General features: G+C 35.3%; 3 protein-coding genes, 1 long non-coding RNA gene and 1 pseudogene across 4 annotated transcripts; 2 read left to right on the forward strand and 3 right to left on the reverse strand.

Annotated features, from left to right (window-relative positions):
- Positions 1-1959: 1959 nt before the first annotated feature.
- On the forward strand, positions 1960-3130 carry LOC18040079 (cytochrome c-type biogenesis protein CcmE homolog, mitochondrial). The gene has a single exon (XM_024182120.1). The coding sequence runs from the start codon at positions 2099-2101 to the stop codon at positions 2882-2884; it is 786 nt and encodes a 261-aa protein (XP_024037888.1). The 5' UTR covers positions 1960-2098; the 3' UTR covers positions 2885-3130.
- Positions 3131-6460: 3330 nt separating this feature from the next.
- Positions 6461-7066, reverse strand: LOC112097431. Its single transcript, XR_002904961.1, has 3 exons — positions 7019-7066; positions 6739-6888; positions 6461-6553 (listed from the first exon to the last, which is right to left on the reverse strand). It is a non-coding gene; the product is annotated as an uncharacterized LOC112097431 (long non-coding RNA).
- Positions 7067-8257: 1191 nt separating this feature from the next.
- Positions 8258-10777, forward strand: LOC18040080 (BAG family molecular chaperone regulator 4). The gene is made up of 4 exons (XM_006429390.2): positions 8258-8744; positions 9205-9494; positions 9580-9726; positions 10356-10777. The coding sequence occupies exons 1-4, from the start codon at positions 8501-8503 to the stop codon at positions 10551-10553; spliced, it is 879 nt and encodes a 292-aa protein (XP_006429453.1). The 5' UTR covers positions 8258-8500; the 3' UTR covers positions 10554-10777.
- Positions 10778-11788: 1011 nt separating this feature from the next.
- LOC18038377 (ammonium transporter 2) lies at positions 11789-14420 on the reverse strand. Its single transcript, XM_006429393.2, has 4 exons — positions 13550-14420; positions 13125-13410; positions 12939-13042; positions 11789-12350 (listed from the first exon to the last, which is right to left on the reverse strand). The coding sequence occupies exons 1-4, from the start codon at positions 14189-14191 to the stop codon at positions 11916-11918; spliced, it is 1467 nt and encodes a 488-aa protein (XP_006429456.1). The 5' UTR covers positions 14192-14420; the 3' UTR covers positions 11789-11915.
- A 771-nt stretch (positions 14421-15191) lies between these two features.
- LOC18038378 lies at positions 15192-17452 on the reverse strand (annotated as a pseudogene).
- Positions 17453-18037: the final 585 nt, after the last annotated feature.

An 18037-nucleotide genomic window follows, 5' to 3' on the forward strand; every position in this document is an offset into this window, starting at 1 on the left:
ATTTGTCTAGTATGTCTATTCAAATGACTAGTTCCCGACCCACAAGAAAGAACCGTTCCACAATGATTGTATTTTGCCTTTGATACACCACCAACATTTAGTTTTGTGAAATGGTCCCAACAATTTGAAACAACCCTCTGTTTTCTTTTTTTATCACTCCGCATTTCTTCTTGAACATTTTCTGACTCCACAGATGGATTTGAAGGCAAATTAGAAGATTCAGAAACATTTTCCATTATAAACCTATACAAAATTAAAGGAGATAAAATATTAAATTAATAAATTAATTAAGCTAAGTGTAAATGCAGTAAACGCATATTGCATTTACAAGCAAAGCAGTGACAGGACAATAAATTTACAATGTCCAGAACTCCATACAGTATGTCAGTATCTATACAATGAAGACATCACCTTAATAGTTAATAGTTAATACAGGCTGAGAAAAATAATATGAATATGGAAATTAAACGCTTTGCAATTATAATATAAACACTCTGCAAAAATAATAACTCTACAAAAATAACAGCATGATCCAAATTTAAACACTCTGCAAAAATAACTTTGACAGAACAAATGCAAAGTTGCAAACTCTTATTTTGCTTTCAACGAAAATTGAACTTATCCAAATTTAGATGAACTCTCATTATCTAATCAATTCTGTCATTACAAAATTTAGAACAACAAACAGATCAAAAAAAGCAGCCTCCAGGCCTCCATCAAGTTGAGAGCAAAACGAATTCCTAAATTAGAGACTGAACAAACTAAAGATAAAAAAGCAAACAAAGATGGAAAGAGAATAAACCTTGAATTTTAGATAATCGAGCGGCTGTGCTGGTGGGTGGGAGGCACTGCTGGACACACGGGAGATGCTGTTGCTGCCTTGCTGGGTGGCTGGACGGTGGGTGGCTGGGCGGTGGCTGATGCTGCTGCTACTGGAATCTGTTGCTAACTTGCTGCTGCTGCTGGACGGTGGGTGGCTAATGGTTGATGCTGGCTGGACGCTGCTGGAATCTGGAGATGCTCGCTGCTGTTGGCTGCCGACGGCGAGAACAGTGAGTGAGAAGTGAGAACGGAGAGGTGAGTGAGAAGTGAGGGAACGAGGGATTTTCGATTTAGGGATTTTGTCACAGTTGAAATTGAATATTATAAATTGTTTTCCTAATTACACTTACAAGTTACAGACTCACGGTCACGGGAATGACTAATGAGGGATTTTTAATTGTTTTGTTTTAGTTTTTTTTATTTCAATTTTATGATATATTAATATATTATACAGTTTTTTAAAAATATATATATATATATATATTATTTATTATAAAGTCCGGGTTTAAGTCCGGGCTTAAGTCCGGGCTTTTCAGTCAGGCCCTTAACTGAGCCCATATGTTATAGACTTTGTTAATTATGAGCCCTTATCCATAATTTTAAGCCCGCGGGCCTGGGTCAGCCCGGGCTTTTCTGCCGACCCTAGTTTGAAAACGAAGAATTGCTTGTAAGCAAAAAGCGTTCGGAAGACAAGGGGTGAAGATTCGCGGAGCATTGAGTTTTTGTTGAGCTTTTGATGGCTAAGGGTATTTTGGTCCGTAGTCGGGTTTTGTACTTTTGTTGTTAGAAAAGTAAAAGTCGTTGGACTTGGGCTATGTTTGAAAATTATCCAAAGTTGGCCATTTTTTGTAAATTACTATATATATTCTAGATCTTCAAAGAATGCAGCTTTAAAGAAAAATATTAATAAATAATTTTTAAAGTGTAATGACACAATTATAAATTATTATATAAATTTATTTTATATAAATTAACGTAATATAATAAGATTAATTAAATAATAATATAAATTAATAAAAATAAATTATATAAATTAAATAATATTTAATTTAATTAATTTTATTATACCATATTAATTTATATAAAATAAATTTTTATAAGAATTTACGACCGTATGATTACTCGTCTTCAAATGACGTAGAGTCGTTGACTGCCAATTAACGACCTCCTTTCTCCAGGTATGTCCCGAATACAAAACCCAAAACCCCTAAACCCATAACTGTAAATTTTCCCAAACTTTCCATCACTTTCCCGAGAAAAAGGAAATAAAACCAACATGGCCACAAGACTTACCCACCATCTCAGATCCCAATTTCTCAACGCCATCCGCCACAATCCCCGCCTCCTCTCAACCACCTCGGCAGCCGCCGCCACCACCTCAATCCCTAAATCTCCAGTGCCAATTCTCTCCCACCTCTCCGATCTCCGCCAAGTCCCCACCAGTACCACCAATTCCATCCGCTTCTTCTCCACTGCCCGCCGCTTCCCGGCCCGCCCCAACCGGGTCGATATCGGAGCCCGAGCCCGACAGATGCAGAGCCGCCGCCTCTGGACTTACGCACTAACCTTCAGCTGCATCGCCGGCTTCATAGTAATCGTCCTAAATAACTTTCAAGACCAATTAGTCTTCTACGTAACCCCATCTGAAGCCCTCGAAAAATATCAATCAAACCCCTCGAAAAACAAATTCAGACTCGGGGGTTTGGTGCTCGAAGGCAGCGTGGCCCACCCCGCCTCGTCGTCTGAAATGGAGTTCGTTGTGACGGATTTAGTTACAGATATTTTAGTTAGGTATCAGGGTTCGTTGCCCGATTTATTTAGAGAGGGACATTCCGTTGTTGTTGAGGGATTTATTAAGCCGATTACAGAAGAGATTAAGAATGTGAAATCGGAGAAGAGTGTTTCGGAGAATGCTAGAAGTAGAGATTGTTTCTTTTCAGCCACGGACGTTTTGGCTAAGCATGATGAGAAGTATATGCCTCAAGAAGTTGCGGCGGCGATTGAGAAGAACAAGAAGATGTTGGAGGAGCAGCAGCAGCAGGAGGGAGGTAAAGATTCGTAAATAGATTCATTTAATTATAATTGATTTTGATGGAATTATACATGTATTTGATTGAATATTGGATATTTGGTGATTCTTTTGACGTGAGGAAGAGCTGAAGATTAATGTTGATGTAGTGCCACGTAAGTGGTTTTTGCACCGATTCTATCATTCTTTCCTCAATGATTTTGAGGGATTTTGAAATTTACATTGTTCTACTCATTAATAAAGGCTATGATTCAGAACTGGGGTTCAGGAAGTATGGAATTTGTGATGGTTGATTGCCATTCAACTAAGTTTAATTCGGTTTGTGAATCCTTTGTCTGTCGCATTATTGTCTTATTGATTGCTGGAATTAACTTTTGTGGGATCTGAGAATTCTTTGGCTGTTGGATTAGGTCTCATTGATTGCTGGAATTTATATTTTGTTGGTAGAAATATGAGCTTCGATCTGAGGATTGGAATTTCGTGGTTGTCAGGCAAAAGTTTATATTCTTCTCTACGGACCTGATGAGGTGCGTGACTGCACGCCACCTGATCATAGTTCTTCTTCTCTAAGCTAATTTTTGTTCTATTTTATCTAACTTTAATGCATTTTATGAGGAATAGTCAGGAATGTGGGAAATTGGGTCCGATGCCAGGTCAGGCAATTTCAATTATTTAGGCTGCAAGTATTTTAGGAAATTTTGTTGGCTGATCTTCAAATGATAAATGGATTGGGTTTTTCGCTTCTCTGTTTAACTTTGAGAAATCTTCCTTGTGAGGATGTTAGCCTTTGCTGAGTGTGAGCCCTCTATGCTTCAGTAGTAAAATGCAATGGATTTTTATCATTTTATTTCTTCAAATTACTTTACTGTGTTTATGAAGTTGTCAATACCAAACCTCATTGACAACTAAATATTAGTCCATTCTTTTGGAATGGGGTGTTTTTCCAATTTGCTGTGACTGTGAAGTACGTCTGGTTGTGATTGTCTAAATGTATTGAATAGGCAATCTGTAATGATTGTTGAAAATGCAGTTTAATTGTGAACTTATAAAGATGAGATTTTGCTATAGTGTTCCAAGAAATAGTTACAAGTTGGATTTGGATAGAGTTCCTGATCTTGAATGTTGAAACTGATATATGGAAAGCATCTGCAATAAGCCTAAGCCTAAGGCAATAGTATTGTTATGATTTCATGTAACATGATGTTAAAGGATATAACTTCTCGGCTTCTCGCAGCTTCAAGTTGCTTTCCTTCTCCAACTTCTAATTGCTGCAAATTCTCCGGCCACAGTTGGATAATCAGCTGTTTTGGGTGATGTTATGCATGTTTGTCCTTATCTTAATCTTTGTGGCTGTATTTTCCCTGTGTGGGTGGATTTCTCGGTAATACAAATACCTAGCAATCCAAGGATGAATTGGAAAACGCATATTTTTTCTGAATTATCAATTTTTTCAATAGAATCCTTAGCTTTGTTTATATAACTGAATATTGTTATTGATTTTTTGGAGAAATATCTTGCTCCTTGTCCTATACTGGAAACGATTATGATTTCTCTGGACTTTGTTACTGGAATTTTAATTTATCAAGTTCCATAAACTGTAAACACTTTGCAATTAGTATAATGTGTGTGTGCATCATTCTCTAGTGAGAATACTAATAAAAAATTTTTAAAAAAACACAGATTTCAATATATTAACACACAAAAAAATATAATTTTCAATGTATTGAAATATGTATTTTTTTATATGTTAGTGAAATGTCCTCACTAGAAAGACTATATATATATATATATTTATCAAATCTATATGGGTTATATGTATGTTTCAGTTAGTGGAAGTATTTTCTTTCATTCATGGTGACAAGATGATGCTGGCCATCTTGATTTTTGGAAAATTGAAGGTAAATATAGTATAGGTGTAAGAGCAAATTAACATATATTTGGTCATTTTAATGATATTGACACCAACAACTCCTTAGTTGAGTTGGTTGGCATTTCCTCACCTTACTTATAAGGTGGAGTGTTCGAGTATCCATAATTGTGGAGTAATATATGCATATTTCGAATACTCTAGCCTTACGCATAAGGGGAGGAGATGCCAACCAACTCAATTAAGAAGTTGTTATTTTTAAAATTATAGCATATGAACAAATTAATGTGGTACATTATAATTTGATTGTTATATGACTATAAATTTTACTTAATTTTAAGTAAAGTTATGTCTAACATCACTCTCAGAAGTTTCTTCCATATTTTTTTCGGTCATGTATTAAAATTTGTGCTTTTTTTTTCAATGGCATTTCCACATTGTTGAAGTAAGAGAATTATTTTATATAAGTATTGACATAAAATTAATAATACTATACATGCATATTTTTGTAAAATTCTTTATAGAATTACGGCTTTTCAATTATAATTTATTTATCCTTTCAAAAACAATATAATTTATTTTTACAAACAAATATGAAAGAAGGAAAAAAAAATATTTGTGTATCCTTTAATTTTTTTCAGCATGGTATCAAACATTATTCATACCGAAATAACAAAAATAAAGAGTTATCTTTTAATTTAATAATGTTTAACTTATACCATGTAGAGCCCATGCTCTCACAAGAGAGTAAGAGCATGGTTTGAGTCCCCATATTATACTTAATTTTCTTCATTAACTATAGTATAATTGAGTAGTGACAGTCTTTTTTTTTTTAATGTGAGTAGAATAGATGTCTATTGAATATTTATGAGGGTAATTGTCTAATTATAACATCAATAATAATCTAATTAGTCTCTAGTAGAGTAGATATCCCTTAAATATTTATGAAGGTAATTGTCTAATTATAAATATAAGTAATAGTTTGATAATGCATTTACTAAATGGGAATAAGAATAGATTGAAATCGAAATATCCTGAAATCGGAATTAGAATAAATTTGTTTACTTAAATTATAAGAATCGAAATCAGAATGAATTGCATTCTCATTAATGTGTTTACTTTATTTAGCAGTTGGAATGGATTGTTATAAAGGGTAATTTTCAAAAACCTCCCTTGAGGTTTGAGGCTGTTGCAAGTAGATGGCCAAAATTGTTTTATTTGTAAAAAAACCCCTGCCGTCAGTTAAATTTTCTGTTGACTGGTAGTTGACTTAGAAAAGACTATATTATCCCTAGTGACAGTGCACTGAGATCCTTTGCAACTCTCTTCAGTCAACTAGCAAGAAGTTGAGATTAAAATAGCAAAAATTGTGTGCTGCCACCCGTACAACCCTCTAAAACATCATTTTCCAGGTCAAGATCACTAAAGTACAGTACACCAGTTTCATTTCTATGCTTGATAGTTCTCGCAGGAGAAGTCCTACCACTTAAATGGATCAACGAATCAACACACGAAGAAGATGAAACACCATCCTGCTGATAATCATCTTCCCCAAGCAGTAAGCAAGAAGATTCAGATGATTCATTCGAAAACAGAAATTCCATATGATGACCATATTTTTCTAATGGAGAAAACTGCTGAGCTGGATCATATTTTTCAACCACCGAAGACACTCCAGGAGAATCTATTAAATTAGAATTTATCTGGGATAAAGCACCATAAGAGCAAGTTGTTTTGGAGCCATCGGCTTGAATCATAGAATTGCAGTCTGAATCATCAACAGACTCTTCAGAGCATGTATCAAACTTTTTGTTAGAGGCCGCAACAGAGTTTTTCTACAAAGGATGATGTAAAATGTCAGAAACGCAATGAAGCAGATTCACCAAGAAAACAAAAATAAAATCTCTTACAACCAATCTTAGATGTTGAACTCAAAAATAGTCGTTCCCTTAAAGCAGACGCCAAAAGAAGGAAAAAAAAAAAACTTCTTCGATTTAAGGAAAAAGCTAAAACTCTTTACCTTCTTGAGATCTGCCGTTAAAACTCGGTCTGAGTTGAGATTAGCATTACTCAAAAATCTGCGTTGCGACTGCTCCAACCTTCTCCGGATGCATCCAACATTATCTGTAGGCATAGCAACCGTACAAGTGACCTTATCAAAATCTGGAACCTGTGACAAAACTTGTCAGTACTCAGCTTGTATTTCAAATTGACTAGAGAACAATCTTCGTATGTAGTGATGCATGTGTAAGAATACATGCTTCTGAGGCAAATGGACAGAGTGATCATACAAATCTTACATTTAATTGCCTTGACCTTGCTTTCTTTGAAAGGGATCGTATACACATACACGACTCAGAAAACGCCGTCCATTTTTGCTATTTTAATCTCAACTTTATGGGATGTTTGCTAGTTGACTGAAGAGAGTTGCAAAGGATCTCAGTACACTGTCACTAGGGATAATATAGTCTTTTCAAAGTCAACTACCAATCAACAGAAAATTTAACTGACGACAGGGAGCTTTTTACAAATAAAACAATCTTGGCCATCTACTTGCAACAGCCTCAAACCTCAGGGGAGGTTTTTAAAAATTACCCTTGTTATAAATTACTAAAATGCTCTTTGTTAATTGTTGTCCATAATATTATTTGTATATATTATAATAACTATTATAAGAAAAAATAAGAAAATTATCTCTATATCATCTCTCTTTTGTCATATATATATATATATATATATATATATAACAATCACAGAATTTTGACATGTTCTCTACAACATTTTTGTTTTTAAACTTATATCAATCAATCACTTTGACACTAACATATCCATTAAATAATTTAACTAAAATAACTGTTTTACCCTTAGATGAATTAAAAGACTATTTTATCCTATAAAATTTTAAAAAATAAAAATTATAATAACAAGAATATCCCTAAATTTAATAAAATAAATAAATCCCATAACCCAATATGTTAAATTTTGTAATTATAATTTTTTATTTATCAAAATTTAAAGAAAGCTTTGAATGTTAATTTAGTTTGCACTAGATAAAGGTTGGCATGCACACTACAAAAAAAATTATAATTACAAAAATAGAAAAATGAAAAAAATTATCAATATATTTTTAATACAATTTAATAATTTTCAATATCCGACATGTCATAAATTGATAAATATATTTTAGTTATTTAGTTAAATATTAATAATCATACTAAGAAATTAGTATTGTATATCATTTGAAAACAATAAATTTTAAAACAAATTAAAGTGAAAGTAAATTTTTGGGTATTTTGATTTATTCATCTTATGAGTGTAAAATAATCATAATGAATTTATATTAAAAGTAACGTTAATAGTCAAATATTAATAAAATAATATAATCACATAAACTAAGAATGAACTTAATTGATTAATTCTCTTGATTTACTTTTTTGTTTAGATTTTTCAAAGATTTATTATAAAAATTTTCTAAGGTAAATTTCTGCGGGCTGGAAATATCACCGTCCAAATAAATAATGGGTGAGGTACCGTACAAGATGCTTTTTCTTCATGGATAGATGACCGACGAAAAAATAAATAAAACGCCACCGGATCACCGTTTATCTTCTAGAACACCGACCAGCCGTTGCGTGTATAAAAGCGATTTCCGTTATATACATTTGCACTGTTCTTTCTTTCTTCCAAAAGCCCTTGTTTTTCGGTCTCTCCGTCACTAGTCAACAAAGTACACCTTTTTCCTATTTCAGGTTCCGCCACGTGGCCAGTTGGATTTATCTGGGATGAATAAAATGAAGAAGAATTCGAAAAACGATAGCAGTAACAACAACAACAACAACAACGTCAACGAACAAGTCGATTGGGAGATGAGGCCAGGTGGCATGCTTGTGCAGAGAAGGGACGACGATAATCACGATCATCAAGACGGCGCTGCAGCTTCTGCTTCAGGGGGACCCGTGATCAGGATCAATGTCGCTCGAGGTCCTTCTCAGTACGAGGTTCATGTCCCTGCTCGATCCACTTTCGGTATCTCTCTTTGTATTTGGCCCCATTTACAGTTTGCTCTTAAGTTCTTGTTCTTGTTAATTTTTTTTATCAATTTTTATTTATAATGAATGGGATTACTGGTGCTTGTTTCTGTTTTCAGAAAATATGTATATGTATTGATGATATTGTAGCAATGTTATCGGATCGAAAATTTATTATAATCCGAGTGACTTGTAAAATATGGCGTCAGTTGAGGCGCTCTTGTGTGAAATGGAACCATTTGGTATCAATTATACTGTTGGAAGTTGAGCGGTAAACATCAGCCCCTAGTAAAAGGGGGTGTTTACTTACACTTTAAGCACAAGCATATGCATTTGGTATCCAAACTGAACTACTGATGGAGTGTGACCCTTATATGTTGCAAGTAATTGTGTGATCAGGGTATTGAAATTGAATCATTTGTATGTATTTTTGGTTTTTTTTTTAATCATGATGATAGGGGATTTGAAGAAAGCAATTTCAGAGAAGACGGGATTGGATCCTCAAGAGCAGAAAGTTTTATTCAGAGGCAAGGAGAAAGAGGACAATGAGCATTTAGATGTGTCAGGTATGAAAGATAAATCGAAGGTTTTGCTTTTGGAGGAATTGACAAACAAAGAGAAGAAACCTAAGGAAGTGAAGGATAGCCCAGAGAAGAAACATGAGTATGCTAAGGATAGCGAAGAGATGAGAAAGGCTCTACAAGCAATTGCAGGAGTCAGAGCGGAGGTTGATAAGCTCTCAGAAAGGGTAAATTTCAAGGGTACCTTGTTAATGTGTTATCTTTATTGGTTAGGTTCTGTTGAGGCTTATCTTGCTTCCTTCATTTTTGCAGGTTGCTTCCTTGGAGGTAGCTGTGAATGGTGGGACCAAGGTGCCGAGCGAGGAATTAGATACATCAGCAGAGTTGCTCATGAAGGAGCTGCTAAAACTGGATGGTATCGAAGCCGAAGGTGAAGCAAAAGTACAGCGGAAGACTGAGGTCAGTATCTTTACGCATTGAGTTTATATTTACTGCATTTTGCAAAAACTTGGATACAGTTTTAATTTGTTTGGACTTTTGAAAAATTGTTGGTCCTGTATGAATGTGATTGTCTTTCCGTTTTCCTTGTTTTACATTTGTTGTTCTTTGCCTTTGTCTTGTTATACTGCATGTCCATTCGACTGAAGTTAGAGGATTTGTGTACGGTAGGAGGTTTGATTGCATTGTGTTTTATCATCTGTGTTTTAGATCTCATTATTATTGACTTCTGTCAGTTATTGCATTGAAATCTGAGTGCTTCTGGCTAGAATGTCAGCATATTTTCTCCTGGCATACTTGGTATAAATTGAAAACTCCACTGAGAACTGTCAAATGGAGTGATGCATTTTCTATTATATATTTCAGTGAGTGATGCGAACTGAATTGGGTGTTATGATATATATCTTCGACTTTATGATATCAAATCATTGATGTATATTGGTATCTCGTGCTATGCTATAGAGGAAAGCTTTTCCTATATTTCGTATGGTATACATGGAACCCTGTATAACTTTTGTGTTAAGATTCAATCTTTACAAGATTATATATGTAATCCTGGACTTTTTACCATCATTGGATGGTGGTGACAGGTGCGTCGTGTACAGAAGTTCCATGAGACACTGGACAATCTAAAGGCAATAAATTCCAACCCGTTTTGTGACAGTAGTAACGCTATAAAGGTGGTAACCCAATGGGAGACCTTTGACTCTGGTATGGGAAGTTTGAATCCCCCTCCCCTGGCGCCATCCTCGACGACTATAAATCAAGATTGGGAACGGTTTGATTAGTTAAATATCTGCTCTATTGTTCAAAAATCTGTTGAACTTAATATATAATATAAGCTTCGGGGGCACTTTCTTTATTATTATCAGTGTCCTATTTGGAGCTTTAACTCTTGCTTTGGAGTTAAGAGACCTTACAAATGTAGGAAAGACTTGACAGTCGGCTAGAACTGAACATATTGATCAATTTTGCATGATTTGATATGCTATTGCTACATTCAGATTACCTATCTTGTTTGATTGATTAAGGTGTTTGTAAATGTCTTCACATAAAGATCAAACAGAAGTTTAATGCATCTCAAGTCTGTTATTACTCCCTCTGTTATGTTTGTATGTTTCTGTCTGTCCTTGTCAAGACAGAGCATAGGCTTGTTCTCTTTGAACGGCAGGAATCCCTATCCTGAGCTCTTCTTCAGTCATTTGATGAGGGCTATCAATCTTAAGCATAAATGGAAGTGAATTCTACAATCATATGGCTGATTGTTTTCTTTTCTTTTTTGCTTAATTGGACATGATAATATCTAAAAGCTGACCGAGCTTGCACTTAATCAGATTCCACAATCCTGTGCATTCAATGTGTTTGCAGCTGAGCCGTGTATAAGCTTTCATCGATAGTCCCTTCTCACCCAAATTTCCTATGAGATCTTATATCACCGGCACGCTTTAGCTTGATTTTCAACCTTCTAAATTGACCCAAGTCGTCCATGAGTCACGGTCGATGAACCATTTGTCACTTCAATGCACAAGTTGGACAAGACTCGGGCAATCCTCAAGTTGTATATGATGTAGTTCATAGCCAGTAAATTTTATCCGTTAGATTTCAATCCAATCCAATCCAATGCATGAGAAATAATTAAGTCAAATGAGCAACAGGTGGGTTGTCAATTGAATGGCCTTGCCCTATGGGCTGTAACTTAGCAAGAGGCAGGTGTCAGAATTTAATGTTTTTAGTTGGGTTTGCATTAAATCTATTAAAATTTGTACAGCAGATGGGGCAGATCTTCTGTATCTATCAAGTTAAATAATGTCAGGACAAAAAAGGCTGTGGTCACGTATGATTTTTGGGTTTGAAGTGCTTGGAGTGTTCTGCCTTGACCGCCACTCATTCTCTGTTGCTGATGGAAGTAAAGGTGTGTGTACCAAATATTTCACTGTTATGTTAAGTAAAATTGAGATGAAGTACAATAGCTACAAACGGATCTTTGACTTTTGTTCTTGACTCACGAAAGCAACAAGATGGCATCTGATTTTCACCAACAGGTTTTGAGATGATAAAGGAAAATCAACATTCGGTTAATCATTCAAATCATTCAACTTACAAAACTGTATTTACAGTAAGCTTACAGAAACTAACACAATCCAGAATACTCAAAGGTTAATGGTAACCCCTCGCGCACCATTAACATAGGGCGACGGTGCAATGTCCTCCGAGTAGGAAGACCCATGCCAGCCGTGCTTTCTCGGGTCATACTTCTCTCCGTCGCCCCAGAGAGCGTAAGCTTCTTCTCCGTGAACGGCGTCATCTCCGATCGCGAGCTGCTCCTCAGGCATTCTCAATGGAATGAATATCCTTATTGCCAGGAGAATGATTGTTGTGGAAACTAAATTCCAGGCGATAACAAACAGAGCCCCAACAATCTGCTTCAGAAATTGCACCCCGCCTTTCCCCCCGTAGAATGCTCCTCTTGTGGGCTCTGGTAGTGTGAGCTTGCACAGTTGTGGCTCCGCAAATAGCCCGGTCAGTAGCCCGCCCAACAGCCCAGTCACCGCGTGCGTGTGAAACACAGCCAGTGTGTCATCCACCTGTAATCACATTACAAAATTGCTTTGATGATGCGTCTCATCTGCCTATCAACCTTCAATTGCTTTTCAAAACAGACACTTGTCTTTTAACATATATTAAAAATCAAATTGCTTTAAGTCAACCAGGAAGAAATTATAATTTTGAAGGGTGCAATGGTATTATTGTCATTTCACGTGCAGCGTGACGGTGATACATTAGAAATATGACCACAATTAGCCATTATCAAATCACAAAAAAGTGTTGTATTATATTCTAAACCTTGTCAATAATTATGATGTATACATTTTCTAAATTAACACCATATAATATAATTTTACTTTTTGTTTGTGATTTCTTAGTTGGAAATTTTGAAAAATCAATATCGGCGTCTCCCTAAAGAGGTTCCGTGTACATTGAAGCCACCTATGCTATCATAATTAGCTGAACTTTATGGTCACTTTTTTAGTGGGAATTGAATAGGCGGCCCTGCACTTGAGTCAAGCCTCAATTAACATCAAGTCAATGGCGCATATCACGTGTGTTTTTTTTTTTTTAACAAAAGAAGCAATAGTAAGAAAGTAAAAGAGTTTCAAAAATGTAAAACTTACCTGTTGAAGAAGACTACACTTCTTGTGAAGAATCATCATAGTTACCCACGGAATGCTACCAGAAAGAATGCCCATTACAATAGCCGCCCATGATTGTACCAGCCCTGAGATATTTTATGCTTCTGTTAGAATACAAAACCCAGTGATTTTATACCATGAAAATTGAAACGCGGTGTTGATGCATACCAGCTCCTGGGGTGATGCAAACAAGGCCAGTCATCATGCCCTGAACAGCTCCGATAACTGAAGGCTTCCCAAAGAAGATAACATCAAGACATGTCCAAACAAGAAGGCTCGTGGCCGCCGCTACATTTGTGTTTAGAATAGCGATCGAAGAGGCGATATGAGCAGCATAAGGAGCCCCACCGTTGAAACCCGACCATCCCATCCACAGCAGCCCGGCTCCCGCAAGCATGAGCAGCACATTATTCGGAGGAAACCTCTCTTTGTCACTCTTTAGCCTGGGTCCAACCTGTACATATATATATATATATATATGAAGACAATTAAAGTGATTTCATCAACAAATCAATTATATGTTTCATAATAATGCAATTGATCGGGGTATGTTTGTAACTATTGTGCTTCGGTTACGTGGTTAATGGACTTACCCAATAGGCGGCAGTGAGACCGGCAATTCCTGAGGAGACGTGAATAACATAGCCACCAGAATAATCAATGACACCCCACTGATAAAGGAAGCCACCACCCCAAAGACTAAAAGCACCTACAGTGTAAGAAAACATGAGCCATAACGGCACAAAGGCCATCCAGGCCCTGATATTCATTCGACCAAGAACGGAGCCGGCTAGCAAAATAACCGTGATCGCAGCAAAAGTGAACTGAAAATACACAAGTGTAGCCATAGCATAGAAAGGTTCAGTGGTCACAGTTTTGCCATCAACTTCGTGGGTGCTTTCTGGGACTCTGGCTCGACCAACAAGGTACTTTTGGCCTAGAGCAGGGGCGCCCTTGCCCCAGAAAGGGAGCAGTTGGTCACCAAAAGCCATGCGGTAGCATACAAGGACCCAGCAAATGAGCACGGCAGCAAAGGCATAGAGCACCATGAAGGCTGAGTTGACTGCCCACTTTTTCTTGACGATGCTGGCGTATATGATAAGGAGACCCGGCATGCTTTGGATTCCGACGAGTGTCGATGCCGTCATCTGCCATGCACTGTCACCTTTGTTGAGCCAGTCGGGGACTGCCGGCAGCTCCTGTTGGTAAGCTATTGGAATTGGAGGAGTAGCCATGGCTCAAGGCTGAAGCTCAACTCTGTGAAAATATAATTTTGTTAGCAGTTGTGTTTATCAAAGACTTGTTGTATTATTTGTATGTATATACGGAACTGGATCAAAGCTTTGGGGACCATCAATTGTTTGTTTAGCATGCTAATTTGGAAAAGTCTTTGAAAGTTCGTGTGAAAATTCAAAGGATTTTCAGCTACTTTTTCCGACTTAAGTGATGGGAGGACGGTCGGTAAGTACAATAGTAGTTAGGTATGTCCTATGTATAACATTTAGTATTAAATTTGTCATCATGACTTATGGAGGCCACCAAACTGTGACGTTTCTCCATCTTCAACTTGTACAAGAACTTTCTTCGTTAATTGGGTCAGTCAACATACGTGGCTCGGAGTACTTATGTTACATTTTTCATTTATTTATTTATATTCAAAAGTTAAGGAAAATGGCTTTTCCAAAAAACAAAAAGTTAAGGAAAATGTAAATTAACTAGAAACCATAGCACGTAACACAAAGAATAGTCACATGAATAAACTAATTCAAAAGTTGTGACATCTCAAGTCAACTAGACGATTTTCCAAGAAACTATGGGAAAAAGAAATGATTTCTAGACTAAAGCTATCGTATCATCTTAGACTAAAGTTGTTATTATCAGCAGATTAACTACGAAATATCTTAAGGTCAATTATATAATATCACTTTATATAATGCAAGTGGATAATATGAAAATAAGGCTTGATGAGCTATCTAATTTTTGTTTGCAAGTAATTAATTAAGTTTAAATTTATGTACTTAAGGAAGTATTTTACACTAAGATATTCTCAAGGCTCTTTGCAATTGTTGAAAGTCAGGAAGATGATGATGCGAGTTGACTATTAAACAGGGGAACCCGTTGATAGATAATAGAGGCTGCTCGAATAAGAATGCTTGCAGTCAAACCGCATATTGGAAAAACTCCTTGCTTTGACGTCTCGAAATCAAAATGATGTTGAATATATTTGTAACCCATCCATTCCCTTTATTCAACTCTTATGATTATCTCCCTGAAAAATTGAAACCAATGAATATCAATTTGTGTGAGCATATATTAATTTCACTCTGTTACAGGATCACCTACTCACATATTTATTTATTAATGACGAAAGATAAAGTATTTTGAACCCATAAAAATTAAGGTACAATAACTAAAACTTAGAAATCTTAGAGGAGCAACATAACATGAAAGAAACTAAGACTTATTTGGTATTAAGTTACTATAATTTTTAATTCATAACAATCGAAAAAAAACTATAACTATAAAATAAAAATTAATAGGTTGTACTAAATTTGATTTTTAAATAATAGTTTTGACAAAATTAGTAAGGATAACACAACTTAATTTTTAAGTTATAGTAGCTAATATTTATCAAATATTTTAATATTATAACTGTCCAAATAGAGTTTAAAATTTATTAGGGTTACAGTGGAAAATGTTACAAATAATGAGCCAATTCCTATATATGAACCTATTTCGTACATAATGTTGGTATGGTGTGGGTTTATAGAATCACTTATAATACTCGTGTACTATAACTGTGCTACAAGTTTTTCGACGATGGTTACAAACTTTTCATTACTAATCAGAAAGGTTTTTGTTACATAGATAACAATTGTATGATGCAAAATTTGATAAGTTTAACGATTAATTTAATCATATAACGAAATTTTTTGGATGAGTACCAAAAACCTAATTATGAGAGTTGTAACATATAATTAACAATTGTATGATCATGTTGTTAGTGTGCATCAATTCTTCTACGATTTATTATATTATTGAGAAATTTGAGAGTAAAATTAACCTTGAAAAACATTTCCAATTGTACATCGAAAATGCATCAACCTCATCAGGATTGAGAACAGGCTTGAAATCTTCCATCTTCGCAAGCAGGCCAATCACAGGTACAACGTTAAGTTGATTCTGGGCGCATATGTATAGAAGTTCCCACATTTTTAATTAATTAATTAGGATTTCAGGTTCAAATACATTTGAAAATGAACAAGATTAGTGTAAATTATATATATATTACCTTCGAGTTAAAAGGCTCTAAATGCGCAGCAACTTGAACCAGATGAGGATCCAAGCCGATCTCTTCCATGGCTTCTCTCAATGCAGTTGCAGAATCGTCTGCATCTCCGTCTTCCATTTTTCCTTCTGGCAATGCTACGTCCCCTGCCCTCTTACGGGAAACAATTTATGTCTTAGTCAGTATGTATATTTTACTGCCTTTAAAGTTTAAAGTATGGGCTCAATTTTTAAAGTAGAACAGCTAAACTATTTAATAACCATATGCTTCTTTGCTATTTAATAAACATATGCTTCCTGGCAAAGAGTGCCGCTAAATAGCGTTGGGAAAGAGTGATATTAAATAGTCATAAAGAGAAAAGAATGATGATAGAAACGGCAGTATAAACTGTTAAACGGCCCAAAAAAAAAAGAAAGAAGGACGACAGAAACGACAACATGTGTTGCTGTTACATGCGTCATTCTCACTCTTCTTTATGGCCCGCAAAAAGTTTAAAATAATTATTAAGAAATGTAAGGGATAATGTCTGTACAAAGAGAGATTTCTTCTCTTTTTTTAATGTTATTTTTAATTATTATTTTAATATTTATTGTGGGCCAAATGAAAAAGAGAAAAAGACGCATAAAACGGCAGCATGTACTGCCGTTTCTATCGTCCTTCTTTCTTCATTTTGGCCATTTATTATTACAAACTAAAGAGTTCACTCACCAATTAAAAGTGGGACATTTTATCCTAAATTTGTTTAACTTTTTAGATATAACCCTTAAAAATATACCCTTAATTCGATTTTCTTGTATTATATATAACTTGTTATTAATATGAATATTGCTTGAATAAACAAACGAGTGCGCCGTAAATTGAACCTGTACAGTCAATAATCAAAGTAAAAAAGTCATGCATACTTACCGGGGTAAGAAGACAAATTCATGGACCTCTTGGTAAGAATAACACGTAGCTCGCCTCCATGACCTTCTTCAAAGACACAAATCAAGACCGCCGCTCTTCTGTGCTCATTTTGCTTTGCAACAGACTCCATGATGCCAAGATTTGAGCCGATAATACGATCATCATCACCATCTACTTGCTGCTCATTCGAACTAGTTGGTTTGTTAACTTGAAGCTGCTCTGCAATTCTTTGCAGTAATGTTTGGTTGCCGCAATAATTGTGTTCATCTTTAATATTGCACCCCACTAACTCAATATCCATAAGTAATGCTCGTATTGTAGAAGTCACAGCACTATCCACATATATAGTACATAGTTTGACGTTGTAGGTATGACGACTAATTAATAAATAATCATATGTATAAAGAACAATTGTTTTGGAGAATCGATTCTAGAATCAATTTGCGAGTGATTGAAGAATAATGTGAACCATATTCCTTTGAAATGGAATTTACTTAAGATTTGGGAATAATATTCCACAAAAATATGAAACAACACATGCAAGTTGGAAAAAAAGTATACACTGCTTGCAATCACGGCTAGCTGTTTTCATCAATATAACGGTGCCTGTGTTACGTATCATGCAAAGAAAAACTTGGTCTGCTCCATTATTTTCTTTATTGATTGAATTCTTGCCAACTTGTATTTAGTTTTTATATAATTGATTCAAAGGTACGTGACTAAGACTTTCTTAATTATTATTAATATTTACCCTTTCTCATATTAAAATTTGGATCTTAATATATCTCATACTTCTCCGGGTTGTGTTATGCTTTTGGTTTTAAGACCTTATGCATATTTGCAATTATAACATTGCATAATTAAACTTGAATATTATTTATACAAT

The sequence above is a fragment of the Citrus clementina genome, unplaced genomic scaffold (assembly GCF_000493195.1).
Source record: "Citrus clementina cultivar Clemenules unplaced genomic scaffold, Citrus_clementina_v1.0 scaffold_6, whole genome shotgun sequence".
Taxonomy (NCBI): domain Eukaryota; kingdom Viridiplantae; phylum Streptophyta; class Magnoliopsida; order Sapindales; family Rutaceae; genus Citrus; species Citrus x clementina.